The 23,537-nt window shown below is 40.9% G+C and overlaps 1 protein-coding gene across 4 annotated transcripts in view; it reads right to left on the reverse strand.

Annotated features, from left to right (window-relative positions):
• Positions 1–23,537, reverse strand: part of FAM126B (family with sequence similarity 126 member B) — a 213,258-nt gene that overhangs the window by 80,986 nt on the left and 108,735 nt on the right. For all 4 annotated transcript variants that reach the window (XM_030209927.1, XM_030209928.1, XM_030209930.1 and 1 more), the window contains one exon: positions 18,345–18,461. In XM_030209927.1, the coding sequence (XP_030065787.1) occupies positions 18,345–18,461 (117 nt within the window). The remainder of the gene's footprint in view (positions 1–18,344; positions 18,462–23,537) is intronic.

Genomic DNA, 23,537 nt, shown 5'->3' on the forward strand with positions numbered 1-23,537 from the left:
CAATACACTGATACAGGTTGCAGCTGTATCAATAACTAAGAGAACTTAAAAAATATATCAAACCCTAAATAAGGGATCACTCGGGGGAAACAAGTCTGATACCAAAGTGATCCAATTCAACCACAATTTTTAAAGAGAAGTTTTGGGCCATAAGTCTCAGACAAAGTCAAATCCATTTTGCTCACTATTAAAATAGGTCTGAGGTGACAAAGTCCTTCATATGCATGTTGCTCCTCTCTAGAAAATGCTGAGGCCCTTCTTTACCCCTCTGGCCTGAACACTGTCTAACATCCCTCATTTCTGAGGGCCGCATATCCTGCTTGTAATAAGGACAGGATAATAGGATGTGCTGCAACTGGCAAAGAAAACAGGAGAGAATCTTAAAGCAATATTTCCACAAAACTGATCAACTATGCTGGAATGCTCTAGGGATATGCATGGAAAAAAATTGTTTCGTTTTCAGGTCATTTTCAGAGATTTTAAAAATCTGTTTCAATACGTAATCATAAAAGAGAGGGTAATACAGCATACAAGCATACAATATAGACAAGAAAAAGCAACACTGGGCCTTCAAGAAAGAGACAATGGCAGTCCTTTATTGTGAAAAAGACCTGACACGGGCCGTGTTTCGGCGCACAAGCGCCTGCCTCAGGGGTCAAAGTGTGTCTTCACAATATATGAGCAGGAATGTTCAGACAGTCTGAGTAAATTGCCAACCACCACTGAGCGTTTGTTCAATCCTAACAGTGACCCCTATAAAAATCAGTTTCAACACATCCTTTTTAATTGATGTGCACCACCAGAATTTTTTTGAACCCACTTTAATCCGTATGTTAACGTCCATTAAATCAATTTTAACACGCATAAAATTTAAGGTGCGCTAACAACTGAATAAGCACTAACAAATCATGTACTCCTATTAGGTACACACAGATTTTTAGGGTTATGTTACTTAGGTGCATCTAGCCCTTCGTAACTAGAAAAAAATGATATTTCTTTTATTCTCAGGGCAAGTTCATATTTTAATCTGTTTATTAAACATGTATGTCAAACAAGCAGAATATATAAGACATTCAGCATTAATAAGAACTGAATAACATTCCAAGTACTTTTTTCACTAAAAGAATATAATAATTTAAACCAACAAGTCCCGAGTTACTCACTCTGTGGTGAGTTAAAAATAGCAATTGGATACCATATTATCGGTCAGACAATGTATAACTAATGATAATAAGAAACAACTACAACAAAAACATTAAGGACCCCTTTTACCAAGCTGCAGCAAAAGGGGGCTGGCGCTGGTGTCAGCCCATGTTTTACACACACGCCGAGGCCCCCTTTTAGTGCAGCTGGTAAAAGGGAAGCCTCACTTTCTTACAGGAAATGGCCAGGAGGCAAGTAAAGCACTTGCCATGTGGCCATTTTTTTTTTTGGGGGGGGGGGGGGGGGGAGCCACCCTAAAGCTCTTGCTATAATAAGGATAGCATGGGGGGGGTCTCCCCCCCCCCCAACCTAGGTTCTGGTAATTAGAATGAATTGAGAATTAAAAACTACATGCCCTATGCATGAATGATTATATAAAGAACCCACCAAATAGACATAAGAGCTTTTTATGATTAATAGTAAACTTGGCTTGCCTTTACTTCAAAAACTTAAGCACATAATGGTTGCACCATACCCAAAAAGAAAGCACATCCTTGCTGATCCATAAACCAAGTATCATTTTTTACCCAGTCCCACCACCTTCCAAAGCAAAAGGAGGTGACCCCAGTTGAGACTAAATGCATTATATTTATCCAAGAGTAGCCTACCTGACGAGAAAGGAATTGAATGGCATAACAGTCTTGTGATGCAGCGCAGTACTGCATGCCAAAAACGTTATTGTTGAGAAAGATCAAAATGTATGAAAAAAAATTAGTTCCTTGGGTGCACTTTAAACAGATTGGGGTGGCTAACTTATAACCTTTTTCTTGAGTGAATCAGGCACTATGAAGGAATCTAAATTGGAACTCAATTCCACACTCACTGAAATTTCTGGCATTCCTTTGATTAATTGACCCAAATACAAAGCTTCCAGAGCAATTCCTAAATCTATACTCCACCACACCCGTAATACATCCTAGTCTTTTGATCACTGACAACTTTTGCAATTTGCAATAAAGTGCAGCCACAGAAAAACCAGCCTCTGAAAACTTGGCCAAAAATTCTTTCAAATAATCACCCGTATGGAACCCCAAACTCCAAGGATCCAAGGACATGACATAACATTGTAACTGTTGGTAAGCAAAAAAAAAAATCCCTGGGGCCTATAACATGTTGGTTTTGAAAGTCTGCCTAAAAGTGCATGGACCCATTGTTCTGCAATATGTGTTCTAACAGTGTAATCCCGTTCTATGCACATCAGATAAAACTGTTCTCCATGCCCGGTGAAAACTGGATATTACCCCATATGGGAAGATGATCCAACACTACCGATTTTCCCCCTCCCCCCCAAGTTTTTTTTTTGTTACATTTTTTTCCCCCGCGCTTTCCCACTCATGGCAGGCTCAATGCGGTGGGCAATGGAGGGTTAAGTGACTTGCCCAGAGTCACAAGGAGCTGCCTCTGGTGGGAATCAAACTCAGTTCCTCAGTTCCCCAGGACCAAAGTCCACAACCCTAACCACTAGGCCACTCCTCCAGCTCATGCCATGTATCACACAGGGGATGGAGCAAAACATTTTTTTCAGAGATAACTTAGTAGGATCCTAGAGGAGCATGCATCAGACTTAAAATGCCATGATTTAAATATTGATGTCATATTCCCATGGAGTAAAAGTTCACTTATCCAGAAACATGATATGGATTACTGTGGATATTGGATTCTCTGTACCACACTTTCAATATCCACAGTAATCCATATCATAGTATGATTAGATACATTATAAGGGTCAAAAACTCTTTTGCCAGGGTCTCCTGGTCCATCTGGCATTTCTGCTGTGTCTATATCCATCATTCAACTCCCCTCTGTGTTCCTGCCCCTATCTTCCTGCCATGTTGAGCATCTTCCCACTCAGTATGTTTATTCTTGCTCTGTCCAGCAACACTCCTCTGTGTCTCTATTGCCCCCTCCCCATGCCCTGCATTACATCTCTATATCCCTATCCCTCCTCATGTTCAGCTTCTCCCCTTATTCTTCCTTCCTTCCTGTCCCTGTTCCCCTCTAGTCTTTCCTCACCCAGGACCAGCATCTCCCTTCCTTTTCTCTTGTCCTCCCGTTCCATCCAGCCTCTGCCCTCCTCTCCTTCCTTCCATCCATTGTCTGCCCTCTTTCCATCCAGCCTTTGCCCTCTCTCTCTCCCCACTTCTTCTATCCAGTCACCGTTCAATCTCTGTAACTCCTAATCCAGCGTCTGCCCCCCTTTTCTGTCTCCTTTCCATCCAGCTTTTTCCCTCTCTCTCTCCCCCACCTCTTCTATCCAGCCACTGTCCCATCTGTAACTCCCAATCCAGCATCTGCCTCCTCTCTGTGCCCCCTCCTACCCCGACACCTCTGCCACTGCTTCTCTAGAGCAGCAGCGGCGTCATAAGAAAATAACTCAACACAGGGCTGGACTCTCCATTGGTGTGGCTGCCGATCCCGCCCCCAATGTCAATTCCTGTTCCGGGGCACAGACGGCAGCCTGTGCCAATAGAGAGACTGGCCCTTTTGGGTTTATCTTCTTTTGTTGTTGCTGCTGCTGCTGCTGCTGCTGCTGCCGCCGCCGAGGGAAGCAACAGCAGCAGCAGCTAGGGTGACAGTGAGAGGGAGGTGGGAAGTCCCAAATTGGGACTCCCAATTTTTTGCTGAAACAAATTGATTCAAATCGTAAATTTGACAGCACTAGTGGGGAATAGAGGGGGAGAAGAGATGCTGGACCCCCAGAAGGAGGGAGACAGTTTTTTTTTTACTATACTTCTTACAGTCACTGTAGCTGTAAAATCCTGAAAGTACAACAACTTTTTGTTACCATAGCTTAATGTCCCCTTTGTGCAGAAGGTGCATAAAATTTCTGTCTTGTGTGCATAGTTTTGAGAGTATGAAGATCACCACCCTTGGACATGCATCTGCATTTCTTCGCAGGCCCAAATGGTATGCCTGTTCAAGTCTCAAAGGGCCTGCTAGTGACTGGAGTTGCAGCGATTTTGCCAACCATGTCAAGGAAACCTCTCAGTGTCGCAGCCATAATAGATTCATGCAAGCTTACTAAATGCAATTTTCAAGGTCATCCAGATTTCCCTCTATCGGGGTGATTTTAGCTTATAGATTGTTTTGAGAAGTTGTCACTTGTTGCACTTGGTTTTCAAGATCGGACACCTGTTGACAACATATTGTAACCTCGCCTTTCAAAGAATTTAGGCTGTCTAGAACGTCCAGCTTGTCTGAATATTCTGCAATTTTTTTTTATCCAACAATGTCTCAATTGCTAGTTTCACTTCAGTCAGGGCCGGTCTTAGGCCGAGGCGGCCGCATAGGGCCTCGCGCTTAAGGGGGCCCCGCGCGGCGCGCCTCAATGCCTGAAATACCTTTCTCTGCCTGCCTCCTCCCCTCCCGCGTGAGTTTTGCGCCTTTCCCCGCTCGCGCCCATCCGCGTGGTTGCTGGTTTTAAAAGCCCTGAGGGCGGCGGATTTCTCCCTCCGAGTCCGACACCGGCGATTCACATAGCCAGCCTTCTGCCAGCGCCGGGGCGGGGCCTCTCCCTCAGACGCGTCCCACCTCTGCGCAAGACAGGAAGTTCATTAGAGGAGGCAGGACGTGTCTGAGGGAGAGGCTCCGATGCTGGCAGAAGGCAGGCTATGTGAATCGGTGTCGGACTCGGAGGGACAGGACAGGGGTAAGTCAGAAAATGATTGAGTTGATGAAGCTCAGACAGTAGTCAAAAAACCCATCCTAATTTTTCAGCCACTTCATATTCTGCCTCTTACTTCCTGACAACTTTAAAAATGTTCTGTAGGAATTTCAGATTGAGTTTCATTGTTTGCAGAGAAGGGTCTGATGGTAGATCAGGGGAGCAATTTGCTAATAGAAAGGCTGATGTGCTTCTAGAAACCTCACACATCCATTTAGCAGAGGAGAATTCTTGGTCAAAAAGAGCTAACCACCTTTCCTCTAAAGATAGCACTGAGGAGGAAGAGAGGACATTTCTGTTTGCGAGTAGAAGACTTAAGGGCTGGAAAGCATAGTTTTGATTTATCTGTGCCATAGTGTTCCTTCAGGAATTCACACCACACCTCAATTATGATCAGATGAGGCTGCAGTGGAGACCTGGCCATGAAACTGAGTTGATAGTAGAGGAGAAGATGAGCTCAATTCACTCTTTTTATAACTGGCCACTTTCCTTCCTGATAAAGAATCCCTTTGACATGTTCTGCTGACAATCTCATGCATGCAGATGATTCATTTTTAGCTTGTCAGTTTCTGTTTATTGGCTTGTTGGTGCCTTTTCAGCAAAGAGTATGAAGCAGCATTAGTGCCAAACTCTGCCTCCTCAGCACTGCTGGAGCCTGCTTGGGAGGACATATTTTCCTGGCTCTTGGCAACATCTCTGTGCACTTACAGCAGTCCTGCACCTGATGATTTTCTCCCATACAACAGACATACCATTCATAGGCATCTGTCACAAACATTTTCCTGTCACAGGAAGGTCATTGTTTAATTCTGGTTTTACCTCAGGCAGGATGAAAACTCTGTCAGCTCAACTGAACTGAATTTTGGCAAGCCGAAGAACATCTCAAAGATTAAAACTGTATATATTTCTGAGTGACTGATGAAAGGAAGGTAAATCCAACTGAACGCTATCACAGATTAAATAGACTAACGTTTACTGTAACTAGCAGCAGCACAGAACACCTGCGCAGGCTCACAAAGGTCTTTGGAGTTCTCTAAGCATTGGAAGGTACGTCTGACATGATGCTGTCATGCAATAACATCACCATCTGGGTGGCTGTAGAAGTCCTCACTGTCCATGGAGAAAAAAATATATCTAATGGCTGAACTGGACCCCACATCCCCCCCCCCCCCCCCATCTGTTTCTTCATTAATTCCCTAGCAGCCCAAATAGGGTCTGGACAACCATTTCCCATCTTGGTAGGTAGCAATGCCCTCTCACTTCTGTCACTGGGGTTACCATCTTTTTGTAGGTATATTTGCACTAAGCATGGTGATTAATTGGTGTTTCTGTATAAACTTTTGGGTCTGTTAATTTAAAACCAGGAGTTAGTTGCCTTTCCACGCATAAGGTTGTAGCTCGTTCTGTCCTTGGAATTAGTACTGTTATGGTTTGGTAAGGTTATGAGTGTGTTTTTGCACAAGTTTGTGTATAGTGTTTTGCAGTGGAGAGATTGTGTGTTGGCCTTACTGAGGTGGCACCAAAACATCAGAAAGGGTGTAGAGCCTAAATCATGACACACTGCCTCATGAAGGATCTACATATGGTCGTTAATAAAAGGCACTCATTGTGAACACTATCCACCCTAAAAGGAGAAATTAGATCTTACCTGCTAATTTGCTTTCCTTTAGTCCCTCCGGACCGGACCAGGATTGGACTGATGGGTTGTGCTCGCCTACCAGCAGGTGGAGACTGAGAAAAAACTCTGACTCTAGAGAGCCAATAGGAGCCCTGGCCATGTGACCTTAGCCTCAGTATTTGAATAACAAAGCAGGAAAGAAAGAAAGACCTTCTGTGCCGTATGGAATCCTAGCAGCCACAAAGCACTCGGCAATGCCAAGTATCAGAGCTCACCAGCAACTCTCACCAGAGAAGTGGTATGGCCCGATATGTATTACAGCTCACCAGCAACTCTCACCAGAGAAGTGGTATGGCTCACTTGTACTATAGCTCACCAGCAACTCTCACCAGAGAAGCGATATGGCTCACATGTAATATAGCTCACCAGCAACTCTCCCCAGAGAAGTGGTATGGCTCACGTATAATATAGCTCACCCGCAACTCTCACCAGAGAAGTGGTATGGCTCACTTGTCTTATAGCTCACCAGCAACTCTCACCAGAGAAGTGGTATGGCCCACTTAAGATTTTATATATATTCCATCAACTGAGCTTACCAGCAACTCTCACCAGAAAAGTGGTAAATCATATTTAAGGTTTTATAGATATTCCAGCAACTGAGCTCAGCCACAACTCTCACCAGAGAAGTGGTATGGCGTATTTAAGGTTTTATAGATAGATTCCAGCAATTGAGCTCACCAGCAACCACCAGAGAAGTGGTATAGACCACGTAAAGTTCTGTATATATATAGTATTGTTCCACGAATCGTAAAGGAATGAATACACTTCCTACTGAATACACTTCCTACTTAATAAAAGAAGCTAAAGAGTAGAGAGAACATGGGAGGGGCCTGGTCCGGTCTGGAGGGACTAAAGGAAAGCAAATTAGCAGGTAAGATCTAATTTCTCCTTCCTTAGCGTCCCTCCGGACCGGACCAGGATTGGACTGATGGGAAGTACCAAAGCAGTAATCTGAAGGGAGGGACCCTATGAAAACTGAAGAAATGTTCATGCTGCATAGGCCACCTGGCGACAACTAACATGTAGTGTGTCCCAATGAGCAAAATAAAATGAAACTAGGACTAAGTTGCCAACTTACCAATGTGCACCGAGAGCACCAAAAATCGCCGTAGTAAGAATAGAGCCCGCTTCTGAAGTTGTGGAATATGTTGTAATACGCTGTGGAACTGCCCTCTCAGCGAGAAGAGAAATAGACATTCTCATTTCCTTGATCCTTCGCGATATAGCGGGTTAGAAACAATGAAAAACTTTTAAGCCTACTGGCTAGAAGGACAAAACCAATAAGAAAAAACCGATTGGGAAAGGTGAAAACTTTAAACTACAGCAGACCGAAAAGAAGTTACCAACCGTAGAAGTATTCCACACATAGATCTACTTACTGCAATGGCTACTGGGAAACACTGCTTGAAGAGGAAAACTTTATAGAAAAAGTTATGGCTACTAGAAAACAGAACTTTAAGAGTCTGTTCACCTAGTTCACCTAGCTGGTGGACGAAGCGGGAGGTACAGGTGCAGGACTCCTTTAAGAAACCGCTTTGACAGTGGATGCTGCATAAGCGTGCGGTTGTCAACAGTATCATGCATCACTGATAGAGCTGCCAAATGAACTCTAATGGATGAGTAAGACAGACAAGATTTCGCAAGATGCAGAAGATATTCCAAAACATGCAAAATGGATACTGTTTGTGGAATGAAGTGGCGAGAGGAATACCACAGAGTGAACCGTCGCCACTTTGATTCATAGGACTTTAATGTAGATTTCTGTCTGGAAGCAATTAAAACTTGAAGTACTTCCTGCGAAAATATCAAAGATGTTGCAGACCCAGTAACCACGCCATAAGTTTGAGTGACTGGGGGTCCGGATGTAGAAGGGTGCCTTGGTTCTGCGTAAACACCTAGTGAGATGATGGAAGAAACGCATAAAGAAGGTTGAAAAACCCCTGCTGGACGTTGGCATCTGTCCCTGTCTCCGTCAAGACTGTTGCTGAACGGAAGAAGCAAGAAATGTTCGTGAGCCTGAAGGCAAAAAGAGATAGCCCTGAAGTGTCGCAGTGAGGAAGTAAGGCTGAAAAAATGAGAGTCCATTCACCTAAACGCAGGGTGACACAACTAAGAAAAAATGAGTACAAACTCAAGAGTATACTCTTAACTCCTCCTTGGCAGATGACATAACCCATTGCCATGGCAAGGACCAACATAGCTCTCTCCGCCTTGTTTGTCAGTAGGGAAAACAAAATTCACCCGAAGGTAAAACGAATTGCTGAGGTCCCCCAGAAAAAAAATATATACAAACAAGCTTCTGCCAAAAAGTGTACTGCACGAAGCATCCCAATGACAGAACTAAGGTTCTTGAGATAACTAGATGACACTTAAATAGCGCGATTGATGACCCTGAGATTCGCAATAGGATGAAGGAAAATTCCTTCTTGGGCATTAGAAAGTAAAATTGCATTCTGCAGAATAGAGCGAGGAAATGGCTGAAGGCCCAAGGTCACCAAGAAAAATATAAACTGGGATGTTTGCAGAGGAGACAAAAGACTGTGCGCCAACCTGACTAAACAAAGAGAAAATCAGAGATATCTGATGAGAGATCAAATGAGAGATCAAATGAGAGGCCTGGCTACAATCACCACCCAACCTAGAGACTGTAAGAAATGCAACACCCGGTGAGTGACCTGAGAACTCTGCTGATAAGACTTTCTCCAATTAGGCAGTCGTCTAGGTAAGAATGAAATGACCCTAAGAGCGCAATGAACATCCTCTTAGATCTATAAAAGAACGGAAAAGAGAGTACTGCTGAAAATGACCGGTTAATGCATAAGCAAAAAACTAGCCATTCTCTGGATCCTGAGGAGAAGAGGAAGGGTGACCAAGGACACCAGTTAAATAGGGCTACAAACTCCAACCCTATCTCTATGGCGTTCCATAGTTGGGTAAGTTCTGAATATAGAAAGTTCTGAATATAGGAGTCCACCAGCTATGGTAGTACGCTCCGGACAGAAAAAAATTGTCCCAGTATGAACGTCTGATTCACCGGCCTGTAATTTCTTGGATCTCCCTAATCCACATACCACTAATCCACGTACCACGGTCATGCGTCCCCCCTCACTGAGATGTAGATTGTAAGCTCCTTTGAGCAGGGAACGTCCTTCTTTGTTAATTTGTATAGCGCTGCGTAACCCTAGTAGCGCTCTAGAAATGTTAAGTAGTAGTAGTAGTAGTACCAGACTCACACCCAATAGATATGAATGTTGAGCTTGTTTCAGGTTAAAACACCGAACCTAGGCCCAGGGTCCCCGGTGTTCCTAGTGGTGAACAGCCATGGCAAATATTGTATGCGTTAGTTTGCAGAATTACTGCAAAGCCTTGCTTTTGGAGCAGAGATTTCTGTTCGATACTCTCGTGAGAGTTTTTTTTTTTGTTTTTTTTTCTTTAATGCTGTTCTGGCTGTAGAAAGGTGGACATTTGAGCTTCCCCAGAATGGCAAAACTTATGTACCTATGCCCATTAGATATGAATGCTGGACTTGATGGACTTTAGGCCTTACCCAGCATAACCATACTTATGTACCTATGGTATAAATACACAGGAAGTGAGTGAATCCCCTTCCAATTGAAAGAACACTCTGGAGTGAAGGCGCATAGAATGAAAATGAAAAAGGACAAACTTGGAAATTACCTGTAACGAAAAAAGTGAAGTTGTGCCACAGCCACTTGGTGAAGGCAGTGTAGACAAGACTGTATCTGAATTCAAGAAAGCTTGATATAACATCAGGTCTCTAAGGAAGAGGAAGAGATAGCAGATGGTATGTATAGGCATACTGGACCAGACCAGGATGTTTATAATCTGCCAATGCTGAACTGATAGAGTAGAGACAAACACGAGTAGATGGTTTGAGGACCGTCCACTATCTTTAAGTGAAAGGATGACTTTATTCTCTAAGTGACCATATGTCCTGTAAAAACCAGAAGAAAGCTAAAATGAAATATGAGAGGCTTCAAGGCAGTTGGAAAAGAAGGGAAGACATGAATAAAGCATGCCTGCTAAGGCAGCTGAGTGACTGGGAGCTTGGTAGACAGGACTGTCCCTCAGAGAATATGAAAGAGCTGATATATCCCCATGGCATCTGAACAATATACTGTATGCCTCTAGAGAAGGCTTCTTAAAGTCGGAAAAAGAAAACACTGTATAACACTACAGCCATTGAGAGTGTCTGTTAAGTTCTTAAAACACTATATAACATCATAGGCATGGAGTAAAATGCTTGAAAGGAACTAAGATATTATGGTCAGAATTGCAAAGTACCAATCAATTGACTCTTAGACAATGTAGTCCTATTCACCAGGGAATGAGAAAGACAGAAATGTACTCTATGCCTATAGAGAAAGTTTCTAAAGTTCTTAAAACACTGTATAATACTACAGCTATTGAGGAAAATGCTTGAAATGAATTATGATATTATGATAAGATGTAGATTTTCCACCAGGCAATGAAAAATGACTGAGCACCAGAAAAAACTAGTGTTAACAGCCCCGTGATACATAGAAATTTAAAAGAAGAAAAGCTTGTTATATATCCATATATGAAAGGAGCCCCCTTTCAACCAAATATTGCCTGCTGATGTGAAGAGCATTTTAGAATACGCCGTTCAGCACATACAAAAGTGTACACATCTTGGAGCCGAACTGCTCTATGAACTGCAGCCTTACCTTCAGCAGAGAGATCCCCGACTGATAAGATGGAGGGAGGGAGAAACAAAATGGCCGCCGTTCGCGCCACTGGCCCTGTGGCGATCGTCGACAGCGCGCCCGACACCTCCGAACAAGCGGAGCCCAGTGGAACGGCGAAGAAACAACAGCCGGCGAAAAAGGCCCCGAAAAAACTGGAGGCAGCACCGGACCTGAAGAAACCTTGAAGGGAGAGCAAAATTTACACGTTCCGGCTGCGTGAACTGCGCGACGCTGACCGACAGCAGCTATTTGAACTTTTAAGCCATATCGGAAAAAACAGGTGGCCGCGCTTACGCGGTTCGCACCTTTCTTTTTTTTTTTTTTTTCATTTGTTTAAACTGCCGCCGCCAAAACGCAAGAAAATGGAGGAAATTAAATCTGATGAGAAAAATCGCTGTTTAAAGTCACAGATACTGAATTATTTTCTTCTGTTTTTTTTTTTTTTTTTTTTTTATAACCCCTCAATCATAATAAAACACTGGAGCTGCCTGCTCGTTAGAAGTCTGGGGAAAGAAAGGCTGCTTCTTTGAATTTCCTTTTATTTGATTTAATTCTTTTAAAGCAGCTACCTGTTAAAAGTGGCTGCCTCTCCCAAAGACGGTACACCTTTCCAGAGAAAGGGACGGCCCTTCCCTGCTAAGCCAGGGAGATAGGGAGGAAGGGGGGTGGACTCGAGACACCCGAGTTTAACACCCCCGAGGCTGTCAAAGAAAGAAGAGAAAGGAAACCCTGTCAAGCCTCTAAATAAGATTCCAGGCACAGAAAAATTATCACAAATATCTGTAATATCTAAAGAGAAAAGGAGAGAGACTAATGGGCTCACTTCCTACCTGCTGGGAGACTGAGAAAATACTGAGGCTAAGGTCACATGGCCAGGGTTCCTATTGGCTCTCTAGAGTCAGAGTTTTTTCTCAGTCTCCACCTGCTGGTAGGCGAGCACAACCCATCAGTCCAATCCTGGTCCGGTCCGGAGGGACGCTATGGAAGGGTGTTTTGTGGCTCTACATGAGAATTGTGATATTATGATCCCTTGCTTCATATTGTTGGCGGTCTGCATTTTCCCTATGGGTGGTATATTGATGTATTAGGGTCTGCCCAATGTAATATTTATGATACAGTAAGGTTCTGAGTGTGTTTTTGCACAAATTTGTGCATAGTGTTTTGCAGTTGAGCGATTGTTGTTAGTATAGGCTTTGAGCAACCACTTTATTCTTTGTCATATGATACATATCTAATATCTAAATTTAATTAAAAGTCTATCTCTAATATAGATTTATGGAAACATCTGGTACTGTAAATGTGTTGTGGTTTTGTCTTTAATGAGAACCTATGCACTTACATCTTTTTTGGCTACTTGGGGTTGGGGATCTCTGTGTTGCCTCTCTGGTTTGATGGGTTACAGAGTAATAGGGGAATTTGAAAGTACTGGATCTTTTCTTAATATGTTTCCTTTATTCTCCTTTGTTATGAGAATTGGAACTACTAATTGTAGTGGACTTGAACTGAATAATTTCTGGGGAGGGGGGGTTTCGTGATAGCATTATGCTCATTATTTCAATCAGTTTTTCTGTACAAGTTTAGCTTCATTTGTCTTTATTTGAAATTTCATAAATAAAAAATTTTCTAAAAATTGAATAATCGTATCAATGGGGTGGAGGTAGGGTGGGAGCTAGGATGGGGCCCCACCAACTTGGTCTGCACAGGGCCCCGCACTTACTAAGACCGGCCCTGACTTCAGTGATAATTTTGGCTACTCAAGCAGAACTGACTGAGGATGCTCCTGCTGTGTCTGTCTGCCATCTTGGTTTCTGGTTAGCGACTTTTCTTCTTCTCTTTCCATGATGGCTTCATCATCATATCCTCTGGGTGCTATCAATGCAAGTGTCTGAGGCCCCCAAAGCAATCTGATAAAGTCTTACAGCCCACACAATTTTAAAAATTAGCCCAGAGGGTGAAATAGGAGGACGGGGGCTCGGGAGCTCACTCCACCAGCTCGGCATCACGTAACCTTTTAATTTTAGTCTATTTATTGACTTCAGAATATCATCCATGGCACAATGCAATGGCATACAAAGCACAAGGGAAAGAAAAGAGATAGCCAACATTTTAGTGTTGTAGTGCACATTTTAACTTTTTCCTTTAACTGTTCCCCCAAGCCCCATCCCTTCCTACTCATCAGTAAGCAGCGCAAAAGTGTCCAAGTATGCAGTCTGGCATACAAGGTTCATTCATGCCCCTGATCAAAAACACAGCACAGTATCAATAAACCCTATCCTAAACCACATCCAACTGCCCTCCAATATTCTTAATGTAAGGACGTGCAAGGCAGTTTATGTCTAGGAAATAGTGTGTGAAAAATGAATGCTTTTTGATCCTGTTCATGGGAGGGGTTATGGAAATATTTGAGCAGCTTTATAGGGCAGACAATATTGCCACTGGTAGAAGTGATAATATTTAATGATTTATGCTTATCTATAAAGGAGAGGGTCAACCCATCTACTGCTTAGGAAGGAGTTTTGGTAGCTTGGAGAGTCATTTTATTAGACTGGTAGGTTTTCACCCCAATTTGGCAGTAGTGAAATTCTCTGCATGTGTTTACACAACTGGATGTGATGCAGGCTAAAACCACTGAAACCAGGGTGAGAAGAAGGGTATGATGCCATTACCAAAAGAAACTGGGGGCTTAATTAACGAAATTATTTGCTTGTTTGGGAGGTTGGGTGGGCTGGCATCTGGAGCAGGGAGAAAATGTCTCTCCATGCTTACAGTATCATTTAATTCCCCAGGGCAAGATCGTATTTTAAATTTGACTTCTGAGCCTCTGCTCAAGTCTATTCAAGTACAGTTCATAAAGTGCAAGTATTGGACAAGAAGCAGCAAAATCTGACTGAATGCTTCAGCAATACAGAGGAATAAACTTTGCTTCAAAATAAGTGATCAATTCTGAACAAGATAATGGTACAAGGTATCAGTAATGTGATATATCTTGACCTGATAAAAAAATAATCATCTTCTAGGTTGCAAAGAATACCGATCTACTTACAGTAACAGAAATAACCAGAGACCTTTCTACGAGCTCTGCATTAGCTCCCAATAGAACTAAGGATCTGATTCAAGGGTGGTTGTTTGGCCTTTTGAACTTTAAAATAATCCAACCTCACATTATTAAAGGTTAAATTAATACCTTAATAATCCACCAAATTGCTCCATTCTAGTACTGCTGGTAACTTCCCTATCCCTTCTACACAGAGTTTACTTGGGATAGGACAGGAAAAGTTGTTTTTCAAGGGTTGACCCCTCAGCTATGGGACAGTCTTCAAGAAAAGTTAAAGTATATCAAATTACGGCACGTTTCAAAGACAACTAAAAATATGATTGTTTTACGGCTATATAATATCAAAAAGTGGAAGTACTTGTACTTTTATGAATTGTTGGAGGTTGAAAGTGAGGGGGCAGATTTTTGTTGAATTTTGTAAATAAATGTGTTTTTAATATTTTACTGTGTTTATTGTATTATGATTATGAGTGGAGTATAACACCTATATTAAATTGTTTGTAGTATACAACTGCACCTTTTCAGTCTTTTTAAAATATTACTTTAATCTACTACTTCTTCCCACAGCTATAGAAGAGCACATACACTATAGATTTTTCTTGGTCTCTTTCAAAGGTTGACAATAAGAGTAATGGTAGTGATAGTTTTTTTTACAAAGATTCCAATCATTCATTAGCATTGAAACTGTCCAGTCTAGACTAGCAGAGTAGTGAGGGAAAGTTTGGGAACCCCCTAGGATTCTCTATATTTCAGCATAATTTATACTCAAAACATGATTAGATCCTTATCTAAGCCCTAATAAAGAGAAAGATAATCCATTAAATATCTCAGAGAAAAAGAGGATATATTTTGATCATTTTTTAAATAAAAAAAGATTTAACAATCAGCACTCTTGCTTGTAAAGTTATATGAACCCTTCATTCACTAACAGGTAGCACCTCTTTGAAGCAACAGCAGCTTCAGCTAAGTATTTTTCATAATTATTTCAGTCCTCTCACATCACCCTTGATAAATTTGGGCCCACTCTTCCATACAGAACGGCTTCAGTGCTAGCATTAATAATTTGTTTCAGGTCTTGACACAATTTTTCAACAGAATTTAGGCTAGGACATGACCAATTCAAAGCATAAAATCTCTTTACCCATTCTGTTATAAATGCACTTGAATTTTAGGATCATTGTTTTACGCGTCCAGTTTTTCCTACATAAGCACACAACTGTGGAACGCATTACCAAAAGCCTTGAAAACTACAAACGACTACCTAAACTTCCGGAAAACACTAAAAACTAACCTGTTTAAAAAGGCATACCCTACCGATCCAACATAAATGCCTGATCTCTGCAACACAACAAAACTAAAGAACGTAATGGATATAACACAACTCTTCCATTGTACGATTCCCTAGTGTGGCTGTGCCACATGAACTTTATCTTACCACAACATCACTTTGTATTTGTTTACACCGGAGTCTGTAACGTCTCTCCAGTACTATGTAAGCCACATTGAGCCTACAAATAGGTGGGAAAATGTGGGATATAAATGTAACAAATAAATAAATAGATCAGCTAAAGCTTAGGGACAGAAGGCCCGATGGTCTCCTTTACAATTTCTCATATAATACAGCATTAATGGTTCTATCAATGATGGGTGTTTGCTGGTGCAGCAAATCAAGCTCCACATCATGATACTAACACCACTATGCTCGATGGTTGGGATGTGATTCTTACTCCGGAAGGCAGTTTGGTATCCTCAAAATAAAAAATAATTGTTACTGTGACTAAATTGTTTCTGTAGCTGAATGCAACATGTCTTAAGCTACAACTGAAAAAGGCATGAACCAAATTAAAAGAAACATAGTTCAATTTTTGATTCATCTGTCCAGAAAACATTATTATAGAAGTTTTGTGGGTCATCCAAAGGCTGTTTACTAACATTGCTGCCCTCCTCAGATTTGCCAGAGAGCAGTTCCTAGCTGTCCTCCTACAAATACCATTTCCATCACTTTTTTTCTCCCATAACAGCATAAGAATTGCCATACTGTGTCAGACCAAAAGTCCATCAAGCCCAGAATCCCATTTCCAACAGTGGCCAATCCCGATCACAAGTACCTGACAGGATCCCCAAAAATAGACAGTTCCATGCTACTTGCCCACAAGGAGGATCAGTTATATTCCCATGATCTCCCTTAACATTTCATGGGCTTTTCCGCCAGAAATTTGTACAAATATTTTTTAAACCTAGCTATGCTAACCTTTTACCACATAATCCAACAACTTCTGTGAATGGTAAAATATTTTCCTGAAGGCTCATGCATGAATTCTCAAATCAACTGCAGCAAAAGAAGCCTGCAGATTTCTAGATGTTATTCTAGGACTCTTGAACTTTGCAGATGATTTTCCTGATTTAGATCACAAGAAAAGCCATGCAGACTCATAGCAAGGTCTATCAAGTCCAGCATTGTTTCTCCAATACTAGCCAGTCCAGGTCACAAGTACCCAGCAGATCCCAAAAAGTAGATCCATTTCTGATAGATCATTTCCAGGGATAAGCAATGGCTTTATTAAGTTGACCAGGCTAGCAATTTTTTTTTATAGCTTTTTCTCTAGAACTTGTTGAAATCTGTATTCAACTCCACTACTAAGTCCTTTTACTAAGTTGCATTAGGCACTAACACACACCTAATGGAGCAAAAAAAGGCTAACAAGGGATGCACTTTCTGCATTAGTTTTGGGATATGCATGCATTTACATTTTTTTGGGGGGGGGGGGAGGGGGGGGGGAGGGGGGGGGGGCGGTGTTTGAGGGGCCATGTCAAGGGTGAAGAGTGGGTGTTCTATACTAACCAGTTAATGCATCTACGTTTTCGCATGCTAACTGGTTAGGCGCACAGATAATGCACAATTTTTTAAAATGGTCACACGCTAATGGCAACATTAGCGCACGGCTATTACTGAAATAGAAAATTGCATATTTTATGACTGCAGTAAAAATGGCTTTGGCACATGCAAATGACCCACGCTAAGGGCGCACTAAGGCCATTTGTTACTGCAGCTCAGTAAAAGGGCCCCATGTTTGTTAACTTGATTACATTCCCTAGCAACACAGCTTTTTGTGTGGAACCCCCCCCCCCCCACCCCCACACTGTCTACAATTTTTTTTCACATCTACTGATTTCAAGCAATGTTCTTGTTCATGTTTGAAAGGTTAAAGCAACCATCCCCTATTTAGCCTTTCCACCCTGATCATGACTTTACAAGTTTCTATCATATTTCCTCTAGTTATCTCTTTTCCAAAATGAAAAACTCTAATCTATTTAGACTTTTTTTTTCTTAAAGAAGGCACTTGAGCCCCTTTTATTTTTTATTGCCCTTATTCTGGGCTTTTTGTAGTTCTGCTATCCATTTTGAAATGGAGCAACAAAAAATACACAAGGTGTATTTTATAAATATGTTGAACAGCATAGGCTTGTGCTTCACAAGAGTCTATATACTCTTCTTATCTTACATCAAGACAATGACTCCTGGAGTCACCGTAATCTACAATGTTTTCCATTTGTAGGCTGACAGTGGAAGGAGTCCAAAATGTTAAAAAAAATTGTCTGGATCCTGTCCTGACAGATGAGCATCAACTACTATTCTTTGTAGCACCTCTGATATTTCTTTTGATCATAACATAAAAATTATGCTCCAACTCAATGAAGCAGGTAATACCCAATTTTTTAAACATCTAATTCTAGTTAGCTAATTAACAGCACTAAAGAAAACTAGAGACTCACTTACTATTTGTTATACTGATTCTGAATTTTAACATGGAACTGTGATTTATCAAGTTTTTATTGCATAATGAAAGGCTGGTTTTAATTAAATAAGGGCATCACGATAAGAACTTTAAATTCTTATTATTATATCCAGGGTTCACAAATTCATAGCACTGTATGGTCCTCCTGGTCATGGAATAAAATCTGAATTTAAATTCATCTGAATGTGCTACATCTTTTATGTCTTACAACACTTACATAGAATGATAAACCCCTGTAAGCAGCTGCACCATGAAACTGGGGTCCAGTACTATTCGCCCACAGACTTCTTTCCAGTGTTTCTCATGTTGTCGTGGGAATCCACTCACACAAAGCCTGGTAAAAGCAATAAAAGAGACAGCACAAACATTTCATTATAAAGTATAAATATTGCTTAGCAAAGTATTTTCTCTCTCTCTAAAATAAGAATACTAGGTTTTTAAAAACCTGTTTAGTGTTAGATAAGTAGTAGTAGATAGTATTGGTGATCTTTTGCCTTTGTCAGACAATATCATATTAGAGCTACTTTCACTGAAAAACTGTCCAGAAGGGTGGGGTGGGGGTGGGGATAAACATATCAGCTTAAAGATGTCTGAAATAATTATGCCTCCATGTACTAGATGCTTAAATTTACTCACCAGCATCTGGTGCATTGCTGTAAAAATCTAAACATTTTATAAAGGGCTGTGAATTTGACTTCAGTGCACTTGAGACATTTACTTAACCTCAGGCTTTACAGAATAGCATGAGCCTACAACTAATCCACAGCCATCAGGATTTGAAAGCAAAACAAATGGACAAGCTGGCACCAAGGAAGAGATAAAAGGGGAAGTACTTAAGACTTGGCTTTTAGTAAAATCTTACCTCATTGTTAAAACAAAGTATTGATATTTCTACCAGGGTTTGAAAGGATAAGGCAAAAAGTCTAGCTAAATTTCACCTAACTCTGAGGACATAATGCTGTTGAAATTGATTTAATAGTGTTGTCAGTGAAGAGACGGACACTCTGAATTATAGTGCAAGAGCATTAGTGAAATAGAATGACACAGAGACTCATTTTCAAAGCACATAGGCTTACAAAGTTACATATGTTACTATGGAACTTTGTAAGTCTAAGTACTTTGAAAATTAGCACCATAATTATGACTGTGCTTCTGTATACATGATTATTCAATTGTATTCTTGAGTAATACAATTTTGGACCCATTAGAGGAATTTAGTGATACCAAGATTAGATTTAGCTATCACTCTTAGAGAAGTAGCCAGATATTAGAACTGGAGGTGTGCCCTAAAGGTCAAATCTTTAGTAAGCATACTATTTAAGTAATTTATGCATTAAAACATGGATAAAAAAAGGAGGCCTTTAACAAAACTTGTGCTCCATTTTTAGATTGGAATAATCAGGAGTTGGCTTAATTATGAACTCCATTCCATAAGTCAAAGGTTCTAAAGAGCAGCAAACTGTTCAATGTCTATGTATTGCCTAGATCAGTGTTTCTCAAGTCGGTCCCAGAGTATCCCCTTGCCAGTCAGGTTTTCAGAATATCCACAATGAATATGCAAGAAAGAGATTTGCATACAATGGAGGCAGTGTATGCATATCAATCTCATGCATATTTATTGTAGATATCCTGAAAGCCTGACTGGCAAGGGGGTACTCCAGGACCAACTTGAGAAAAACTGGTTTAGAGTATGAGCCAACGCTGTTGATTACTGTAATATATATTTGTCAAACCTTACACTCCTGACCGGGGGTGAAGGGGTTTTGATGGTCTTTATTTGTTGAATGTCTGTGTTTTGGGTTTGTATTGTTTATAACGAGAATTAATGATGGAGAAAAGAATAGAAGAAAAAATAAGCATCAAAATTACCCTGCTACAAATCTACAAATATTTCTCACTGGACTGGTATACACAACATGCCAATGTATACATGAGAGACCCTCACAAACTTCCTTAGACAAACATTTAGTGTAAAACAATTATTTCAGTATAACTGCACAAACTGAAAAATCACAATATTATTAGCATTGCATGTAAGTACATGAAGACTGCCTGGTAAAACTCAACATATGAACCACCCTATCCCTTGACCTACACCTCCCCACCTCACCACCACCAACAGCAGATCTCTCAAAAAGAAAAGAGTTGTGACTCATAACTCTTTGCCTATGAGAACAACCTTCTCCGCTCAGCCCATCCCCCTACACCCTTTCACTGCACCCTCCCCCCACATCTTCAATGGGACCCCTGTTGGACCAAAGAAACCTAAAATCAAAAATCTCCTCACTACCTAAACCAAATTATTAAGACTCAAACTCCTGGCTCATGGAGGCAATGTATGAATATAAGGTTCTCACACTGAAAGAAAATGTTTTCTCCACTTAGGAGTAAGATGTACTCCCCTTTCCTCCCACATCATAAGCGTATTCGACATGGTAAGCCATAAAATATTATTAAACATCCTAGAGTACTTCGGGATTGGAGGAAGCGTTCTTAGCTGGTTCAAAGGCTTCCTAACCGCAAGAACTTACCAAGTGATATCAAATTCGAAAACATCAGCACCATGGAAACCAGAATGCGGTGTACCCCAAGGATCACCGCTCTCACCAACCCTTTTCAACCTAATGATGATACCTCTGGCCAAATCACTATCCAACCAAGGCCTCAATCCATACATCTACACAGATGATGTCACGATCTACATCCCGTTCAAAAACGATCTAAAAGAAATCACTAATGAAATTAATCACAGCCTCCAAATCATAAACTCATGGGCGGATGCATTTCAATTAAAACATAGCGCAGAAAAAACACAATGCCTCATCCTCTCATCGCAACACGAGCAAACCCACCACTATAAACACCCCAAAACATACCCTTCCTGTTTCAGATAGCCTGAAAATACTCGGAGTTACAATTGACCGAAATCTTACACTAGAAAGTCACGCGAAAAATACAACAAAGAAAATGTTCCAAGCAAAGTGGAAACTCAAAAGAGTAAAACCTTTCTTCCCAAGGGAAATATTTTGCAATCTGGTACAATCAATGGTGCGAAGTCACCTAGATTACTGCAATTCACTATATGCCAGATGTAAAGAACAAATCATCTAGAAGCTCCAAACAGCCCAAAACACAGGAAAAATGAAATACAAAAGTGCCAAACCCCTAAGAGAAAAATTACACTGGCTCCCAATAAAAGTATGTATTACGTTCAAAATCTGCACTCTGGTTCATAAAATCATTTACGGAGAGGCGCCAGTCTACACGTCAGACCTCATAGACTTACCACCCAGGAACACTAATAGATCAGCACGCTATGGAATGCCTTACCACTAGCCATGAGAAAATTCCACGACCTAACTTTCGGAGTTTACTGAAGACCAACCTGTTCAAAAAGGCATACCACAACGAAACTCAAGCCTGAACCAGATAAAATCCAACTCACTGTACTGGACTACCAAAGACTACTCTACCACGAATTAACGCAATACCACCCTATCTCTAATTCCGATAATGAACTCTTTATAACTGACTGTTTAATCTACTATGTCAATCATGTTCTAATATAATACCATGTGTATCTCTCACTCTGGAAATGGCGATCGCCATGATGGAATAATGTAAGCCACACTGAGCCTGCAAATAGGTGGGAAAATATGGGATACAAATGCAATAAATACATAAATAAATAAAAATAAGTGTAAGAAGATGACTCCTTTGTGTCCAGAATCTTAGTATATGTTTATTGCCTACTAAGCCCACCTTCGTGACAGTTATGAGCCCACCCCTTGCACCCCCAAACTCACCACTATATCCATGAGAAACCCTTCTGGTTATGCTGATGTACGATAGAACTTAAAAACTTGGCAAGATCTAGGAGGGGCGTTCCAAGATGGCGGACGGATTGGCAGACGCTCAACACCGACGCTGACTTTCCCTAGGTGCACGATTGCAACAGCAAAGTTTCCTACAAAATGCCTCACACCAAACGGAAAGGGGTGGTAAAGGGCTTACCGGTGAAAATTCCCGATGCCGCCCTAGTGCAGACGACGATGGAGAGGTTTGCCGCCAGCACTCCACGTAGAACCGGCTTGAGTTTCCCCGCAGTGGAGGACGAAGGTGGATCGTCTTTTTCACGGGGAGTTGAGACCTCACTATCCTCGCCGGAAATTAACCCCCCGCCTTGCCCAGCAGGCCTCAGAAGTGGGTTAGGACTTCTAGAAACGTCGGAAGACGGCGAAACAGAAGACCTGTACACCGGAGCTCAAAATGAGGCCCTGGGACAACAACTGAATAAAGTGGAGTTTAAGATCCCCGAGGCGGTAACTTTGGACACTATCTGGACAGCGATACAGACATTAACGTCTGTTGTAACCCCAATCGTGAGTAAATTAGACTTGGTAACTTCGGCGTTGGATACCTTTAAAAAAGAATCTGAAAAGACTAATATAGCTGTTCAACAAGACTTAAGTACTTTGAAGGAGAAATCTGATATGCTTATTAAGGATAAGATGGCAATTCATCGAAAGATAGAATACTTTGAAAACTATAATAGACGTTTAAACTTAAGGTTTTTGAATTTTCCTGTTTCCTCTGAATTTAATGCGAAGGAATTGTTTAAAAAATTTCTTATGGAAAATCTTCTATACTCCCCAGAATTGATTCCCCCAATTAACAAAATATATTACTTACCAGATTTGAAAAGGGGAGAAAAATTGAAGACTCCAGGAGATTTACAAAATCTAACAGCCTTCTTGGAACAATCAGATACTGAAATTCAAATTAGAAAAACTATGCTTGTTTCATTAGTCTTTGAACAGGATGTAAATGCCATATTGAAAATGTACTTTAAAAACTCAACTAAAATGTTTCTTGGAGAAAAGATATGGATATATCCAGATGTGGTGAAAACCACACAAGATAGAAGAAAAGCTTTTTTAGCTTATAGAGAAGAAACTCGATTGCTTGGGGCAAGATTCATTTTGTCATATCCTTGTAAATGTATGATAAATTACTTAGATAAAAAATATGTGTTCTTTGAACCGGAACAACTGAGAGTCTTTTTAGATATGAAAAAGATAACCAGATAGTGTCCGAAAAAAAAAAAATATAAGATCAGGATTAATATATAAAAGTGTGGAGTTTATCCAGGCCATATTCATTTAAAATTTGTTTACCACATGTTTAAATTCCATCATTAATGTTATGCCCCCCTTTTTTTGGTGGTCTAGGAAAGAATTGAAAATATTATGTTCTTTATACCTCCCTTAGAGTACGAGGGGAGAGTTTTATTTCCTATTAATTACCATATATATTCTGTTTTTCTTGAACAAGATTGAATGCTTGTATAAAATGTTGAAATTATAAATAAAAATTAAAAAAAAAAAAAAAAAAAACTTGGCAAGATCTA

Source organism: Microcaecilia unicolor, chromosome 7, assembly GCF_901765095.1.
Source record: "Microcaecilia unicolor chromosome 7, aMicUni1.1, whole genome shotgun sequence".
Classification (NCBI taxonomy): Eukaryota; Metazoa; Chordata; class Amphibia; order Gymnophiona; family Siphonopidae; genus Microcaecilia; species Microcaecilia unicolor.